Source organism: Carcharodon carcharias, chromosome 8 (assembly GCF_017639515.1).
Source record: "Carcharodon carcharias isolate sCarCar2 chromosome 8, sCarCar2.pri, whole genome shotgun sequence".
NCBI lineage: Eukaryota > Metazoa > Chordata > Chondrichthyes > Lamniformes > Lamnidae > Carcharodon > Carcharodon carcharias.
In genome coordinates, this window is record NC_054474.1 from 37,658,834 (window position 1) to 37,675,695 (window position 16,862).

Genomic DNA, 16,862 nt, shown 5'->3' on the forward strand with positions numbered 1-16,862 from the left:
AAAGTACTTCTTTCGCCTCAGTTCATGACTTAACATTGAAATATCCAGAATGCTTTGACAAAATTGGCAGTTTCAAGGAAGCTGCAACATTTTACGCTTGCAGGAGAATGAAAATCCATCAACTGATCTGGTATATTTTGTGCAACGCAAATGCCAGCAGCTACAAGAAGAAACGGTGACAGATTCCACACTACAGGAACTGTGGAAGACCATCATTTGAAGGATGGCCTGATTCAATTCAGTATGTCCACGACACCAAGACCATTTTTGGCCTTATCAGGATGAGCTAGGCATCTCCAGGGGATCTGTTTTTAAGGCATACAGGTCATCGTACCAGAATATTTGCGAACTTGTTAAACTTTATCAGTCACACATGGACATAGATCCGATGAGAGGACTCAAAAGTGAGACTGTCTATTGGCCGGGCATGAACAATGACATGAAAGTCGTCATGAAGTCGTGCGGCATGTCAAGAGCATATGCCAAGTCAGCTTAAAGAACCACTGATTCCACATGAAGTTATTACCCATCCTCAGTTGAAAACTGCATCCAACGTCGTGTCCATGGTACTGACTTCATTGTCATTGTCGACCCACTTCACCAAGTACCCCATTATTCGGTCATTGCACAATACAATATGCATGACAGTTGTGCTTGACATAGATTGAAAATAGCACTTTTCTAGAAAGTGCCTAGAAAGATCATTACAGATAACGGTCTGCAATTTATTCGTGAGTCACTTCAGGATGTGAGAAGCGGGATATAGATCATACTACTTCATCTCATTAGCCAGGCCTTTAGGTCTAGGTAAACGAATGATTCGCACGGTGAAATCTATAATTCTCCAAATGTAGACAATCAAGCAAGATCTGCGCATTTGCAACATTACATCTGAGACTGACCTTTTAAGTGTAACTATTCCACCACCAGCAGGGCATCATGTTTGACAGACCAATATGCACCAATTTACCTACTTTTGCCTGTTCTACACTCAAAATGAGGGAATGACTTTTAAAATCGCAAGCGAAAATGACCAAAGTGCATGATAAAAATGCAGGTACAGAACTGTCAAGTTTACAGTTGGGACAATAAGTTCGCATCCAGCATCCTAAAGAAGGTACGTGGCAACCAATCGGTCACACGGATTTGTTCAGAACCAAGGTCCTTTTAAAGTCCTTGCACACAGGTGCTTGGACAAGGTTACCATAACAAGATCTGGGCATACCAGCAGACTACCTTTACGCTTTTAGAGGCTCAGATTCATGAGTACTATGCACTCATGTAATGGTAATTAAACATGAATATGTATTGTAAATAGTTACACTTCTTTGGAAGGGGAGAAGATATCTTCTAAGAAAAAAAGGGGGTGATGTAATATGCCTTTTTAAGGGATAGCAGTGTGCAAGCACTAGAGAACTATCATGTGATCCAGCTTCCATTTCACTTTGGCCTGTGAGCAGAACACATCTTTGCTGCTGATGCCTTCGAGCCTTCTACCCATGATCCCCCCCACCCCTCCCCCACCCCCGGCCTGTTTTAAGTAAATACATCTACAATGTGTATGCACGTTCTGAGTGTTTAGTGCATTTATTTTATCATTAAAATGTGACAGTTGACATAAAAATCAAGAAGGCCAATAGAATGTTAGCCTTTATATCTAGAGGACTAAAATTATAAAGAGAGAAGGTTTTGCCATAGCCAAACCAAAGCCTTGTAAGATCACATCAGGAGAATTGTGTACAGTTCTGAGTGCCAGAACTCAGTATACACTGGCTTTGGAAGGACTGTGGTGCAACTTCAGGATGTTCCCAGGACTCCATGGGTTAGAATATGAGGAGATATCAATTAGGTTTGTATGCCCTGTAATATTGAAGGTCAAGTGAGGATTTGTTTGAGGTTTTAAGGCTATTGCAAATAATTGTTAAGAATGCAACTTATTTCTTTGCAGGGGAAGAATGGGGACTTGATGTGACGATTTCCGCTCTGAGGAGATCCGTATCTGTAGTTCTTAGTGGACTGGTTGGGGGGGGGTGGGGGTCATGCTTGCTCATTCACCTATGGTGGGATAGCCCTGATTTTAGTTCATTGTGATGGTTGGGTGTTTATTGAGATTCTGGTCACTGGGGCTTGTTACTAAGTTTGAGAAGGAGGAGTGATAAAGCCTTATTTTCTCTGCAGTGGAGGGGATGGGGATGCCTGTTCAGTATGGTTTTAAAGGTTTTGGCTAACCCTTTCTTTCCATTTCTTACCATGGTTCATTGAGAGAGTCCTAGAGTCATTACTTCAACTTTTATATTGATAATTTCCTGCTTTCATACTTGATATTGAATTGGTCATTGACTAATTAGTTGGGGTGCAGAATTGTCCTGAACATTGCTTGTTTGTGGTGGGTATAAGCTCAGTGGGTTATGACTTTTACAGGAATGGGGTATTGTCTTGATTTATGCTGAGTTAGTGGGGGTCCAATCTCTACTCAGTGCAGAGGGACAGCAGGTTTTAATCATGTGTTGTGGGTGATTGTCTGAATCTTTTCTCGGCTAGATGAAAAGCCGTTGACCAGATATGTGATGAAGGGAAAGGGCAGTCTGTGATGGCTAGCTATGTAGGGTTTCTTTCTTACTACTTATGTAATCTGTAATTCTAGAGTCTGTTGGTGAGATCTCTTTCTGCTTAAGTGTTCAGAGTGTGCTGAGTTCTTTTGAGGTAGTGAATGGGAAAGCTTCAGGACTAGTGGTAGGTGAATTCTTGGCTTTACTTTGATCTTGTGTTTTATTACTTCCTTCTCTATTTTTGTCCCAGGCTGCTAGTATTTCACGTGCCGCTAAACCTTTTCGATACGTTTCAAGGTTGGTGTGTTTGCCAACTAAACTTCTTGAAGTCTATAAGTGCATTCAATGTTTTGGTAAACACTGGCAGTACCAATTTTGATGTGTCTTGTGATGTATTTACCCTGGCCAACTCACCTGACACCATAAGTGGGAATTTTAGATTTGAATGCATATTAGACATTACTGAAGCTGCTGTCTTGAGGCTATGGTGTAACACTGTATGCTGCCACCTTATAGTTAATGTCCAGGGTGACGAGGGTCTAACTGAGTGATGCAGGTATGGGGACCCAGAAGGTAGCAATGGAGGAACCTCAACTCTTGCAATTTTCCAACAGGACTGAGTTTCTTGTAGCTTTGGTGGGCGAGCAAACTGTCAGGGAGCCATTCAAGTGAGGGGAATAAAAAGGAATATAGTTGTAGTAGAAGACCATATAGTCGGGGGAAAACTGTTCTGCAGCCAAGAACCTGAGTCCTGAAGGCTGTGCTGCCTGCCTGGTGGCAGAGCTAAAAGGAAATGTCCTCCAGGCTGGGGAGAAATTTGCAATGGGAAAGGGAGGATCCAGTTGTTGTGGTCCAATGCCATAAAAGTTCTTCTGAGGAAGTATGAGTGGCTCGGGGCTAAATTAAAAAGCAGAACCACAAAGGTCATTCAAATCCTTATTGACTTGGGTGGGGCTGGAAAATTCCGTCCAATGTCTTTTTTTCTAAATTATATAAAAGTGTTATGAAAGAACCGAACACGCAATTTGCATTTGATGGTAAATCAATTGCAACATTGATAGTCCTAGGAAAAGAAAGTATAATCTTGTTTCTATTAGAGGCTGTTCTCATGTTACAGGGAGATCTTGAAGATATCCATCAAAATTTAAGATATTATTTACCTTAAAACCTAGAGTAGAAAGCTGAATGAGATACCTCGATCCCAATTTAATGGGAAAAATATTGTCATTACACCACAATAGCTAATATATTTACCTTGAAAGATGCTGGAGTGAATCCAACAAATCTCAGTCCTATTCTGAGATTCCAATATTTTGTATTGTACAAGGGCTGAGCCAGCAGGAAGCATGTTGAGCGCACATGCTGGGCAACACCCTTTGAGCCAACAGAATACTGAGAAGCAGATGGTGGTAACTTCCTTGCTACACAATTGTCTCTTAAGATTAGAACTCATTTTCCCAGATTTAGTTGACAGTTGATTTAGCAGCATCCTTAAAATTGAAAGTTATCCATTGTTCGATTTTGATAGGTTACAATTTATCAATGCCTGACTGAGGTGATATATCCATGGTTTACAGAGGCTAGTTCCTGATTGTGTTGGAGGATATTCCATATCCTGTGCCATAGGATGTTGGTGTACATGAGCATGCAATTATGCCCAGGCATGATTATGAACTTTCAAACCCTTGTCCAGCAGATGAACTCTGCTTTAATTTTTGCTCCCTACTTCATAGAATCACTGTTTAATTCATAGCATCACTTTTTAATCTTATAACTCCTTATTGCAGCTAGATTCCTTCACCTGCACAAGGAATAGCAAGGGTCAGAAAATGCTCTTGGGAGTAAGATTATATGCCCCCAACTGTAGTTATACTGTTGGTCAGAAAATTAAACAAATTATTGGGGCTTGAGTTACGACCGGGATGGGAGGAGTGCATGAATTTATTAAGCCCCACTACTCTGCAGGCCGTAACATTAATTTAAATGTTTAATTTTCTCACCAAGATGGCCAATTGTGTACCTGTACTTCTGGTACCCAGAAGAGACACTGACCAGGCATCTTCCAAAAACTCAATGATTAATTTATTTTGAAACAAAACTTCTTTTAACAAGTTGCAAGTACTGATTATCTCACAATTATAATTGGGAATTATGACTATCTACTTCTTCCTAAAGAATTCCCCAATGTGCACACAAACACAGACAGACACAGACTCTCTGCACAGATGGGCTTTGGAGGATGGGCATTTATAAAATAATGGATGAAGTCCACAAAGTCTCAATGCTGTTGACGTGGAGCTCTCTAATGTGAAGACGAGCCCCTGGTCCCAGTGGATGCCTGGAAGTTATCACCACTGGTCTCTGTTTTGCAGATCCAAATGCAGACTAGTTACACTCAGGTGAGGGTTCTCTGGTTACAGATTGATAGCCACACAATTTTAGGCAGGGTAGTGAGAGGGAGCCTGTCAAGGTAGCCTTCCTTTCTCAGCTTGTTCTCCAAGACTGACTTCAAATCAAGCAGGTTCACAACTAATGTTTTTTCCCCCCTCTCCCATGTGATTGCCTTCCCCAGTTTCATTAATTAAAGTTCTTTGCAGTTCAACACAAATAAACAACTCCTTCTCAAGTACCATGTGGATGATTTCTTGGAAGAGGCCTGCTTATTGACGGTTCCAAGGTGAACTTCTGACTTTTAAAAAAAAAAAAATCCCCAGGTTAACATCCACATGTACAGTTCATGCCAAATTCTTCCATTTTGTAAAAGGACTTCAGTCTTGAGAGAAGTGATTCTAACACTTGTAACAAAGGCAATTTATTAGTTGTGGGAGACTTTAATCATCATCTTATAGGCTGCATTAATCAAATTGGCAAAGGTGTTCTGGAAGATGAGTTTATAGAATAATTTTGAGATTGTTTCCTGGAGCATTATGTTGTTGGACCAACCAGGGATAAAGTTATTTTAGATCTGGTATTATGCAAGGAGGCAGGGTTAATTAGTAACGTCATAGTAAGAGATTTACTGGGGAATAGTGATCATAACGTTGAATTCCATATTTAAGTTTGCAAACAACATACTCCAATCACAAACAAGAATCTTAAATTTAAAGCCAATTACATAAGTATGAGGAGAGAGCTGGCTACGGTTGATTGGGTAGATAGACAAGAAGGCATGGCAGTAAATAGTGAGAAACATTTAAAGAAGCCATTCAAAATGTTCAGTAAAAATATATTCCATTGGAAAAACAAACTCCAAGCAAGAAAGATCCGTCCACGGCTTATGAAGGAGGCTAGTGATAGTATGAGATTAAAAGAGGTTTATTGTGAGTGTTCCAGGAACCAACAAAGGGCCACCAAAAATTTGATGAAAATGGGAAAAAATAGAATGAGTAAACTAGCCAGAAACATAAAAGCTGAAGTAAATGTTAGTCCCTTAGCAGAGATAGAAAACAATATCGTGGGGTCTGAGGAATTGGCAAAGACATTGAACAAATATGTCTGTCTTTGCAGAAGAAGATGCAAGTTTCATACCAGAAACAGAGGGTAACCTATGGGCTAAAAAGAGTGAGGAAATTAAGGTGATTAATATCAGCAGGGAAAAAGTACTGGAGAAACTTGGACTAAACTCTGACAAATCCTCAGGATCTGATGGCCTACATCCTAGGGTTCTAAGAGAGATCACTGCTGAAATGGTGGATTCTGGAACAGCCCCAGTAGATTAGAAGTCATCAAATGTAGCATCATTATTCAAGAAAGGAGGGGAGAGAGAACTGCGAACCATGGGCCAGTTCGCCTGACATCCGTCATTGGGAAAATTCTGGAATATTATTCGGCAAGTCTTAACAATACACTTCGAGAAACAGAGTATGATTATAGAACAAGTCAGCATTGTTTTATAAAAAGGCAACTGTTTGATAAACTCATTTTTTTTGAGGATGTAACAAGTAGGAACCAGTAGATGGGGTATACTTGGATTTCCAAAAGGCATTCAATAAGGTGCCACACACAAAATTAATATACGATAAGAGTTGGGGTGATATATTAACATGAATGGAGGTTTGGTTAATGGACAGGAAGCCGATAATAGGGGTAGATGAGGCATTTTCAAGATGGCAGACTGAGTGGAGTGCTGTACGAATCAATGCTGGGGCTTCAACTATTTAAATCATCAATGAGTTGGACAAAGCAGTAATGTTTCTAAATTTGCTGATAGTGCAAAGCTGGGTGGTTATTGGGAGGGCACAGGCTGTAAAGAAATATAGACAGCTTAAGTCAATGGGCAACAAGGTGGCAGATGGAATATAATGTGGAAAATGTGAGGTTATTCACTTGGTTGTAGGAATTGGAAAGCAGATCATTCTTTAAAAGGAGTGAAACTTGTAAATATTAATGTTCAGAGGGACTTGAGTGTACTTGTTCATGGATCATCAAACCTTAGCATGTAGGTGCAGCAAGCAATTAGAAAAGCAAATGGCATGTTGGCCTTTAATGGAAAGGGATTGGGGTACAAGAATGAGGAAGTCTTGCTACAATTGTACTAAGCTTTAGTGAGATGACCGCCTGGAGCACCGTGTGCCATTTTGGTCTTCATATTTAAGCAAGAATATACTAGCTTTGGAGACAGTATAGCGAAGGGTCACTAGATTGGTCCTGAAATGAGAGGGTTGTCCTGTGATGAAAGGCTGAGTAAATTTGGGTCTGCATTCTCTAGGGTTTGGAAGAATGAGAGATGATCTCATTGAAACATTCAAGATTATGAAGGGACTTGATAGGGTAGATACTGAGACATCGTTTTCTCCTGGCTGGGAAATCTAGAACAAGAGGGCACAATTTCAAGTTAAGAGGCTTGATCATTTAGCACTGAGATGATGAGAAATTTCTTGGGAATTTTCTAACCTCTGTTTTGGATGCACCATCATTGAATAAATTTAAGGCTGATATTGGCAGATTTCTGGTGTCTCGAGAAACCAAGAGATAAGTGGACTGGGCAGGAAAGTGGAGTTGAAGATCAGCCTTGATCACATTGAATGATGGAGCATACTGAATGCACTATATGGTCTACTCTTATTTATGTTCATCTAATGTTACCTTTAGAGTACCACTAGCATACTGAGTCTTTGATACTCAATATATATTAATCACTGATAAAAGCACAGAAGTATGTCATTTGGCCCATATGTGTGCATGGCTCTTTTCAAAGAGCAATCCAGTTAACCCCATTTACCTGTTTTTGCCACATATTCCTGTGATATTTTCTCCAAGTTGTTGTGTAAAACCTTTCTTTGTGTCATTTCTGGTTCTTTTGCCAAACACCTTAAATCGCTGCCCTCTGGCATACAGCTTGATATTTTCCTTCACTTTCTCCCATTTGCTGTTTTTTTTAAATGATTTAGTCGAACTCTGCTAACTCTTAAAACTTTCTTACTTGTAGAAAGTTTGCAGTGATATCCAAGTGAAGATTCTTGAGAAATACTGTCAAACAAAATGTAGCACATGTACCAGCTCTTCAGACAGCCTCTCTTCCTCATCATCTTCAGCTCCAAATGCTAAGGATCAATCTTCTAAATGCCAGGTGAGACCTGAATATGTGAACTTTAACCCTGGTATTTAAGTTTCTCTAATTCTTTGAAAACTGCAATCTGAAAATTCTATTGAATGTAATTTAGTTCATTCGATTCATTCTTTTTATTTTTGCGAAGGTGGTTACAAAGTTTTTTGTAATGAGGCTTGTATTATTATTGATGTATAGTGGCCATTTCAACTGAGATTGCAGCTAACTATCCTATTGGAGATGTGAAGCTTTTCAGTTATGTCTAATAGAACTTTTTTAAAGAAAAAAATACCTTTTAATACAATATCAGATTTTGCCCATCATTATGTCAGGAGTAGTGGTATTCTAAGCTATATAATTACAGAGTATAATATTGGTAAATCATTTTGGGCCAGTTCTTAGCACCATGGGAAGACAACTTATCTTCCATGGTTTACCCACCAGCCATCAACATTGAATAAAAACAATCCATGCTGATAACCTTTTAGTGCTCGTCAATGACTGGTCATTTTAACGAACTAACATGCTGAAGTTTTCTTTCTGTTGGCCAGGATTTTGCACTCGTCAGGCAGGTGGGAACGGCCGGGAAGCTGACTGTGATTTTGCGCTGGCAGACCAATTAAGGCTCACCCAGCGTGAAACGTGTGCTTCAGCACTGCCAGTGGGGGAAGGAGGGTGAGCGGGGAACTTTGTGGCTGCTCACAGTAAAACAGGAAAAGCTTCGAGGCACAGAGCTGCCTCGGGGAGATGAAGATTAAAAACATTTAAAAATGAAGAACTTTAAAATATTACAAAACGTGTCCCCTCACGTGACCCTGCCACATGAGAAGGGACATGTTATTAATGAAATATTAAAATTTCTATTTAATTTTTACTTGCTGTTGGAAACCTCATCCCGCCGGTGGATGAGGTTTCCTAAAAGGTCCAAAGGCCGCTTAGCCTTTTCAACTGCCTGCCAACTGTAAGGTTGGACAGGCATCAAAATTTAATACAATTATTACTTTAATGAACTTTTAATTGTCGACAGTCATGCTGCCGACTCCTGCGCGCGCCCACCGACCAAAATATCGCGTATTTGCACGATGACGTTGGGATACTCGCCCGACATCATCGCGCATCATTTTATGTTCCTTCGGGTCGGGTGAGCGCCTGCCCAACAAGCTAAAAATTCTGGCCATTGTTTCCAAGCTGCAGAAAGTTAAATTTCAGTGGCATATCCCAAGGGAGCTGATTAACATTTTAAATGACAATGGCAACCAGCTGCTTTAATCTGTTTTGATATTAAACCAGAAACAATTAAGTTACAGAAATAGTACAATTTTTTTAAAAATCACATGTTAAATAATATAAAGATAGAATAAACCATTAGTGATATTGTCCTTAGTTTGGAGTTAAGACATGTCATTCATTCAAGTGCATTGTAAGTTAACATTAAATGCCTAAAGTGCCACATCAAAACTAACACCCCTCGTCCCATTTGGCACAATAAAATGAACTCTGTTCGGAGCTTCTCTTTGTACATCAGGTCTCAAATTGAAGTGTGCCCCATATATGCAATGGGAATTTAACTTATTTTTGACAAATCTAGTGTCCTCTTTCTATACTCCGGTGCCAGTAATAGAAACACAGCCTCGACACTTAACCTCCCATAACAGGTATTAGAAACTTAAAAATGATAAGCAAGTCCGCTGTACAACATGTACACGCCCCATTGTAGTCTCTAGGCATATCAGGATCAGCTAATTGCTTAGATGAAGCTACTTACAGCCAAAGTGAACAAAGATTGCTGATTATAAATATCTATACATGCTGAACATTGCGAAAGTGCAAGATAATAGTGGCCTTTATGTGTGATGTAATTTGATGTTCATCATTACAAGGGACGATGAGGCAAAAAACCTATATAAGTTTGTTCCTTAAGGAAGCAAGAATTTAACTTTTGGACAAGGAAAATAAATTCTGATACCTGTCCTGAGCATTCTGGTTAAGCACCAAGATTATTGACTAAATCAATATTTACTGAATTATATTTTGTTATCCTCACAAATAAAAACATATTCCCTCTGATCTACATTGTGACTTGTGTATCCATCCATTGTGCACTGGGTACACTTGTCTTCATCTACACAAACTACACAAGTTAATATTCCTTCCTTTTAACTGCCAAAAGCATTGACTCCATTGGGAGGAAGAGCTAGTTTTTGCAGTAATGTGTGAGCCAACAGACTGCCAACATGTGATATTTTGAACATGGTGCACATTGACTCAACTTTGTTAGGTTAATGGTTGAATAATTATTACAGATTTCTCTCCATGCTCTGTATGTATTGTGTTTTACATAGCTTTTGTTTTAAAAAGGCAGGAGCAATCATGAAGTGAGTTACAAATTAAACCATCCTATTAAAACATATTTTCCAGTTTCTCAGCATGAAACTTATAAAGTCGCACATTATTCTGATTTACACGATGCTTATAAATTTTACAATACATACAGCCCTAAAATAATATTTAATCAGTAGTCTGTGTTTTTAAGGCATCTTCAAATAGATGTCAGGGTATTCATTTTTGATAACTTGACTTTCCAGAATTCTCGACCATCCTCGGATGCCAACATGCTTGGTGAAATGATGTTTGGCTCCGTGGCAATGAGCTACAAAGGTTCCACGTTAAAAATCCACCAGATACGGTGAGAGGACTTTGCGTTCTAACAAAATTGTTGAATCTTTTATGTAACCTGTACACATTCAGTTTCTGAAGCTCTTTTAAGCTAAAAGAAAAAAAAAATTTGGCTGGATTTACTGGGTAAAAGATTGACCCAGCCAAAGCTTAGAGTTTTTCATGCTCACAGCTGAGCCCATTTTATAACATTTCTTTGGGTTTATTAACTGGCTCCATATAGGAATTGTATAGTACATTGTGTTGACCCTTAATTCATAAATGCTACAAAAGATGATTTGTGCATTCCAGCCAGTGCCTCAGTCAATTCTTACAATGCTTCAGATTTGCTGATTAGAAACCACCAGTCAGCATATATTTGTGTACATATATATTGATGAATTTTCTTTTCTAACCTCCAATCCTCCTCACCCCTTACTGTCTATGTGACGCCATGAATGACAACAGCGAGAACTGGCCCTAGGCATAATTCCTGCTTCACATGATATTATGGAACTGTCCCCATGCCATTTGAAGAATAAGGAAGCTACTGAGAATGTCTAGCCCTGAAATTGCTGTTGGCAGCTCAAGTGCAGACCAACAGGAGTTCTGCTATGTGCAAAGGCCCAGAACCCACCCCAAATTGTGGAAGGACAGGGTCAGTGCTTAGAGGAGCTGAGCACATTGCACCTACAAGAATGTTTAAATGGCACTTGCTCTAAGAGGTCAGTTGGAATGTTGGAGTGATGCCATTCACTCTGACATTGAGGAAGGGGCTTGGTAAGGGCCCGATAAGAAATGTTGCCTTTGTCATATTTTCTCAATTGAATGAGGTGGCTTTGTGAAAATAATTAATACTCTTTGAATAGGTCTATTTTCCCTAGATTTGGGATATTTTAAGGTTTTCAACTGACATGGGGGAAGGCAGGGGGGAATTTCTTAGTGTCTAATAGCTCGCCCAGACATGTCCCATATGTCAGGAGCAGCAATTATGATTGGAAAATTTGCTCCCCAGAATTTAGAGGAAACTACGAACTCAAGAGAAACCTAGCAGATTTAATCTTCAATATCTGACTGCTCCCTTTCCTCCCTCGAGGAAGTGGGAGTGGGGTAGTTTTATCTGCCTTTCTGAAACCCAGAAATTTTGAGGCCTCTTGTGTCTTGCTTTCCACCTAATAAGAGTTAGGAATTGAGGCCATTTAGTAGAACTTATCTTCCTTGTAAATGTGTGACTGTTCTTGCAATTGTGTGTTTAGTACATATTGCTTTCTAACAATTCAACTTGGTGTAAAAATTTAACCTTGTTAAAAGTTTTTGCATATACAGTAACCTCCACTCTCAATTTTAGTGGTCCAAGGAAATGAACTGTCAAATGTATTCAGCGGCCTTCATTGTGATTAAGTCTGCCATTTGTATACCTGATATGAATGGTGGTACCTCTTCTATATTGTAAGGGATTTATCACCTTTGTTTAGTTGAAAATTATATTTGATTTTCGGTGAGTTATTTTCCAAATAATCTTACTGTTTTTTTTCTTCAGGTCTCCACCTCAACTAATGCTTAGCAAAGTTTTCACAGCTCGTACTGGAGGTAGTGTCACTGGAAGTCTCAATACGTGGGTACCGTTTCTATTAAGTAAACCATTTTAACAATAAATGTTATGTCCCCAATGTCAAGATCTAAGCTTTTTTTTTTAAAAAGCCATCTTAAAAAAAGGGAAAAGAATCAATACTAGAAATTTGTTACAAGAACAAAGTGGTAGAAATGCATAACAAAAACAAAATTATCTGGAAAAACTCAGCAGGTCTAACAGCATCTGTGGAGAGAAACACAGTTAACGTTTCGAGTCCGTATGACTCGAAACGTTAACTGTGTTCCTCTCCGCAGATGCTGTCAGACCTGCTGAGTTTTTCCAGATAATTTTGTTTTTGTTTTGGATTTCCAGCATCCACAGTTTTTTGCTTTTATATTATGGTAGAAATGCATCATGGGCCATTCCCATCTGAATGTAAAGCCAGTTAATATTTGGAATGAGTATTGATGCAACATTTCACTTGCAACATTAGCAAACCTCATTTTCAGACACTGATCTGCTATGCATCTCTATCAAATGGCTTCATTGTCCCAGAAAGAAATGAGCTTTTAAAAAGAAAAATTGAATGCCATTTGCTCCTTGGCCTGCAACGTTACTGTGAACTATCCCTCAGGAGACATACACATGTTCTAGAAGTTACTCTCCAATACTTTTATTCTCTTCTCCCCTGTCCCCACCCACCTTTATCTCCCACTGGAAAGTACAATACTTCTGCTTGCTACCTCCTGACAATAATATGCAAAGAGATTAGGTATTTAGAAATGAGAAAATTGAACCTGCTTCCAACTATTTGGTGTAGAATTTTACTATGCTGATCACACTCAAGAAATTAAAGTTACTTGCTGCTTAAACACTTTTTGGACCTTCTTTACTTAGGACATAGGCAATACTACTGATGTATTTTTAAATTCATTTTATGGGATGTGGGTGTCACCACGTAGGCCAGTGTTTATTGCCCATCCTAATTGCCCTTGAAGGTGGTGGTGAGCTGCCTTCTTGAACCTCTGCAGTCCCTGCAGTGTAGGTGCGCTCAGTGCTGTTAGGGAGGGAGTTCCAGGATTTTGACCCAGCGACAGTGAAGGAATGGCGATATATTTTCAAGTCAGTTTGGTGAGTGGCTTGGAGGGGAACTTCCAGATGGCAGTGTACCTATCTATCTGCTGCCCTTGTCCGTCAGGATGGTAGTGTCATGGGTTTGGAAGGTGCTGCCTGAGGAGACTTGGTGAATTTCTGCAATGCATCTTGTAGATGGTACGCACTGCTGCACTGTTTGGTGGTGGAGGGAGTGAATGGTTGCAAAGGGGTGCCACTCAAGCAGGTTACTTTGTCCTGGATGGTGTCAAGCTTCTTGGATATTGTTGGAGCTGCACTCATCTAGGCAAGTGGAGAGTATTCCATCACGCTCCTGACTTGTGCCTTGTAGATGGTGGACAGACTTCGGGGAGTCGAGGTGAGTTACTCATCGCAGGATTTCTAGCCTCTGACCTGCTCTTGTCACCACAGTATTTATATGGCTAGTCCAGTTCAGTTTTTAGTCAATGGTAACCCCCCAGGATGTTGTTAGTGGGGGATTCAGTGATGGTAATGCCATTGAATGTCATGGGGAAATGGTTCATATCTCTCTTGTTGGAGATGGTCATTGCCTGACACTTGTGTGGCGAGAATGTAAATTGCCACTTGTCAGCCCAAGCCTGGCTCTTGTTCAGGTCTTGCTGCATTTGGGCACAAATTGCTTCAGTACCTGATGAGTTATGAATGGTGCTGAGCATTATGCAATCATCAGTGAACATCTCCACTTCTGACCTTGTGTTGGAAGGAAGGACATTGATGAAGCAGCTGAAAATGGTTGGGCCAAGGACACGACACTGAGAAACTATTACACTGATGCCCTGGAGCGGAGATGACTGACCTCCAACAACTGCAACCATCTTCCTTTGTGCTAGGTATGACTCCAACCAGCAGTGAGTTTTTCCCCCTGATTCCCATTGACTCCAGTTTTACCAGGGCTCCTTGATGCCACACTCGGTCAAATGATGCCTTGATCTCAAGGGCATCCTGTCGTGAGCCAACCTTGCAGGAGGTCTGGAGAAAAGAGATTCTTTGTTTAAGGAGCTTATGATTAATCCTTCAAAATACAATAGTTAGAATCAAAATACAATTATTACCTTAAGCTAAAAATCATTTTATTTTTCAATGGTGTCGATTAACCATTGCAAAGTATTTAAAGCTTTACTTAAATGTAAGCAGCAGACTCTGCACATGGACTGCCTTGTTAATTCTGGTTGCTGATTAAACTATGACTGTTGCCCCATTGCTCTATCCTATTATTTGTGTTCTGTTGTGTTATGCTACTGTGCTCAATGCAGCAAGCACCCTTTTTAAACGGAATTTATATAATATGTTGAAGTTATGATTTTGTTTTCCATTATTTGCCATCCCCATCTGGTTCTCCAGTGCTGACTTTTTTCCCATGGCTTGAAATTACCCCACCCGCCCCCCCCCCACACACCCACACACACACACACACACACACACACACACACACACACACACACACACACACACACACACACACACACACACACAATCCCCTCTCAAAATTTTCTAGAGTTGACCCTTTCCTGATCTTGACCCCGCTCTTTCAGGTGGTGCACTTCTGATCTGATCTTCCCAGAAGTGGCTGATTAAGAAGGCATCGCTGTGAGTTTGTCCAATTAGACATGGCGGGCATGCACAGGATGCCAATCAGAGCAGCCAAAGAGAAGAGTTGCTGGCAGCACCGTTTAAAAGTAGTGTGGACTGTTCAGGTGAAGGAGGGGGTGCCACAAGATGGAGACACACTACTAATGCGGATCTGGCAGACAAAATTCCAACACCCAGAACTGTCGGGTTGACCATTCTGCAAGGAAACTTTTCTACTTGAGAGCATTTGCCTGTGGTGCTGAAGGAAATCAGTAAGCCTCTTTAAAGCTCAAGCTGCATAATCATTTCATGGTGCTCTGACATCCCACTGTGCTGTCACCACTTGTGAGGAGATGAGCTGCAGACACCGTGGAGTCCTGTGCATCTCTGATAAACGGCCAGGGCCCTAGGGAAATGCTGGCTAATCTGTGCTGTAAAGGCCTTTAATTTCCTTCCCCAACCTGATTGCTTGACGGGTTGCCATCTGGACAGCAGCCCGCCCCTTGGAAAAGCAGCCGCAGGTGGGAAAACATTGGGGAGCCAGCCCGACACACGTTTTCAAGATTTTCCTAGTCACACCCCCCCTCTCTAAATTTGCTCCAAGGGACTGGGAAAATTCACCCCTTGGTGTAATGCTATTTTGCTCAGTGGATTTATCTGACTTTTACAAGATATGACTTGCTGCTCTAGTTCTTATTACTTTTCTCTTTCCAAATAGTTCAAAAAAAATCACAAGTAGTTTCATTGTGACAATTTGATTGAAATGACTAACCAGTGACAACATTTAAACATTTTTCCTACTCAGCTAAGCCTGGAAGCCAGTGCTCTTGATGTATAGATATCACATGAATTTTGATGAAACGCTTTCAGTTGGTTTCACCTTTACCTCCATCTCCAGAGAAGGATCTCAATCTATGAGCCTTCGCTTGTTGAATGAATAAATCTCACTATAGTTGCCTTGTTTATTTTTAATTTTACCCAATGAGCTTAGCTGCATATTTAAGTAACTAGTGAACTAGTTAAGTAACACTAAAAATAGCCTGGTCAGAACTTGGCACCTTCTTCTCATATTTTTCAAATGTGAAATCATGCTGACACTTTGTGCTCTTAGTTAACTTCTGTAAAGATGGCTGAGTCTTTCACCTTTTTTACTTAGATACTTGATTTGTATTTTGATGTTTGTACATTGTTTAACATTTCTACTCGTTAAGCTGACAACACAGCAAAAAATAATTATGACTTAATGTTTCATTGAGGCGTGTACTACAGTTAGGCAGAGGCATGTCAAGGCCAGTAATGAAATACAATAAACATCTATAGAGGAGAAGCAGAATAATTGAGCAAAAAAAATCTGAGCGGTCTGTACTCTTTGTCTCCTAAATGGAGATAATTAACGTTCCCTTATCATGACTGATCCTTGATTCATATTGCACACTCTATGTGAAGACTCAAGTCATTTAAGATAAATATATACACTCCCTTTTGAACTTCCCTTTCTCATGCATATTCCCACATAAAGAGGAAAGGAGGATAACTCATACATTAAAAAGGGCTCCAGTTTCTACACTGGATTTTAGAGTAGATTTCAGATTCCATAAATCATATTACCATATTTAATGTGTTTCCTGCAATAGCTGAATGACTGTCGCTTAAGGGTGAGATTTTTATCAACTGAATGGTCTACAATCAGATCAACCATGGTCGTACCAAATGGTGGAGCAGGCTTGAGGGGCGGAATGGCCTACTCCTCCTAATTCGTATGTTCATATCTATCTTCATAATTGAGCTGACATCGAAGCATGGGCCACAATTTATAAATTCAGATTTTTCTAAT

The 16,862-nt window shown here is 40.1% G+C and overlaps 1 protein-coding gene across 3 annotated transcripts in view; it reads left to right on the plus strand.

The window, feature by feature from the left end:
• fnip1 (folliculin interacting protein 1) overlaps positions 1 to 16,862 on the plus strand; it is a 109,654-nt gene that overhangs the window by 52,494 nt on the left and 40,298 nt on the right. For all 3 annotated transcript variants that reach the window (XM_041193262.1, XM_041193265.1, XM_041193263.1), the window contains 3 exons: positions 7,978 to 8,118; positions 10,683 to 10,783; positions 12,293 to 12,367. In XM_041193262.1, the coding sequence (XP_041049196.1) occupies positions 7,978 to 8,118; positions 10,683 to 10,783; positions 12,293 to 12,367 (317 nt within the window). The remainder of the gene's footprint in view (positions 1 to 7,977; positions 8,119 to 10,682; positions 10,784 to 12,292; positions 12,368 to 16,862) is intronic.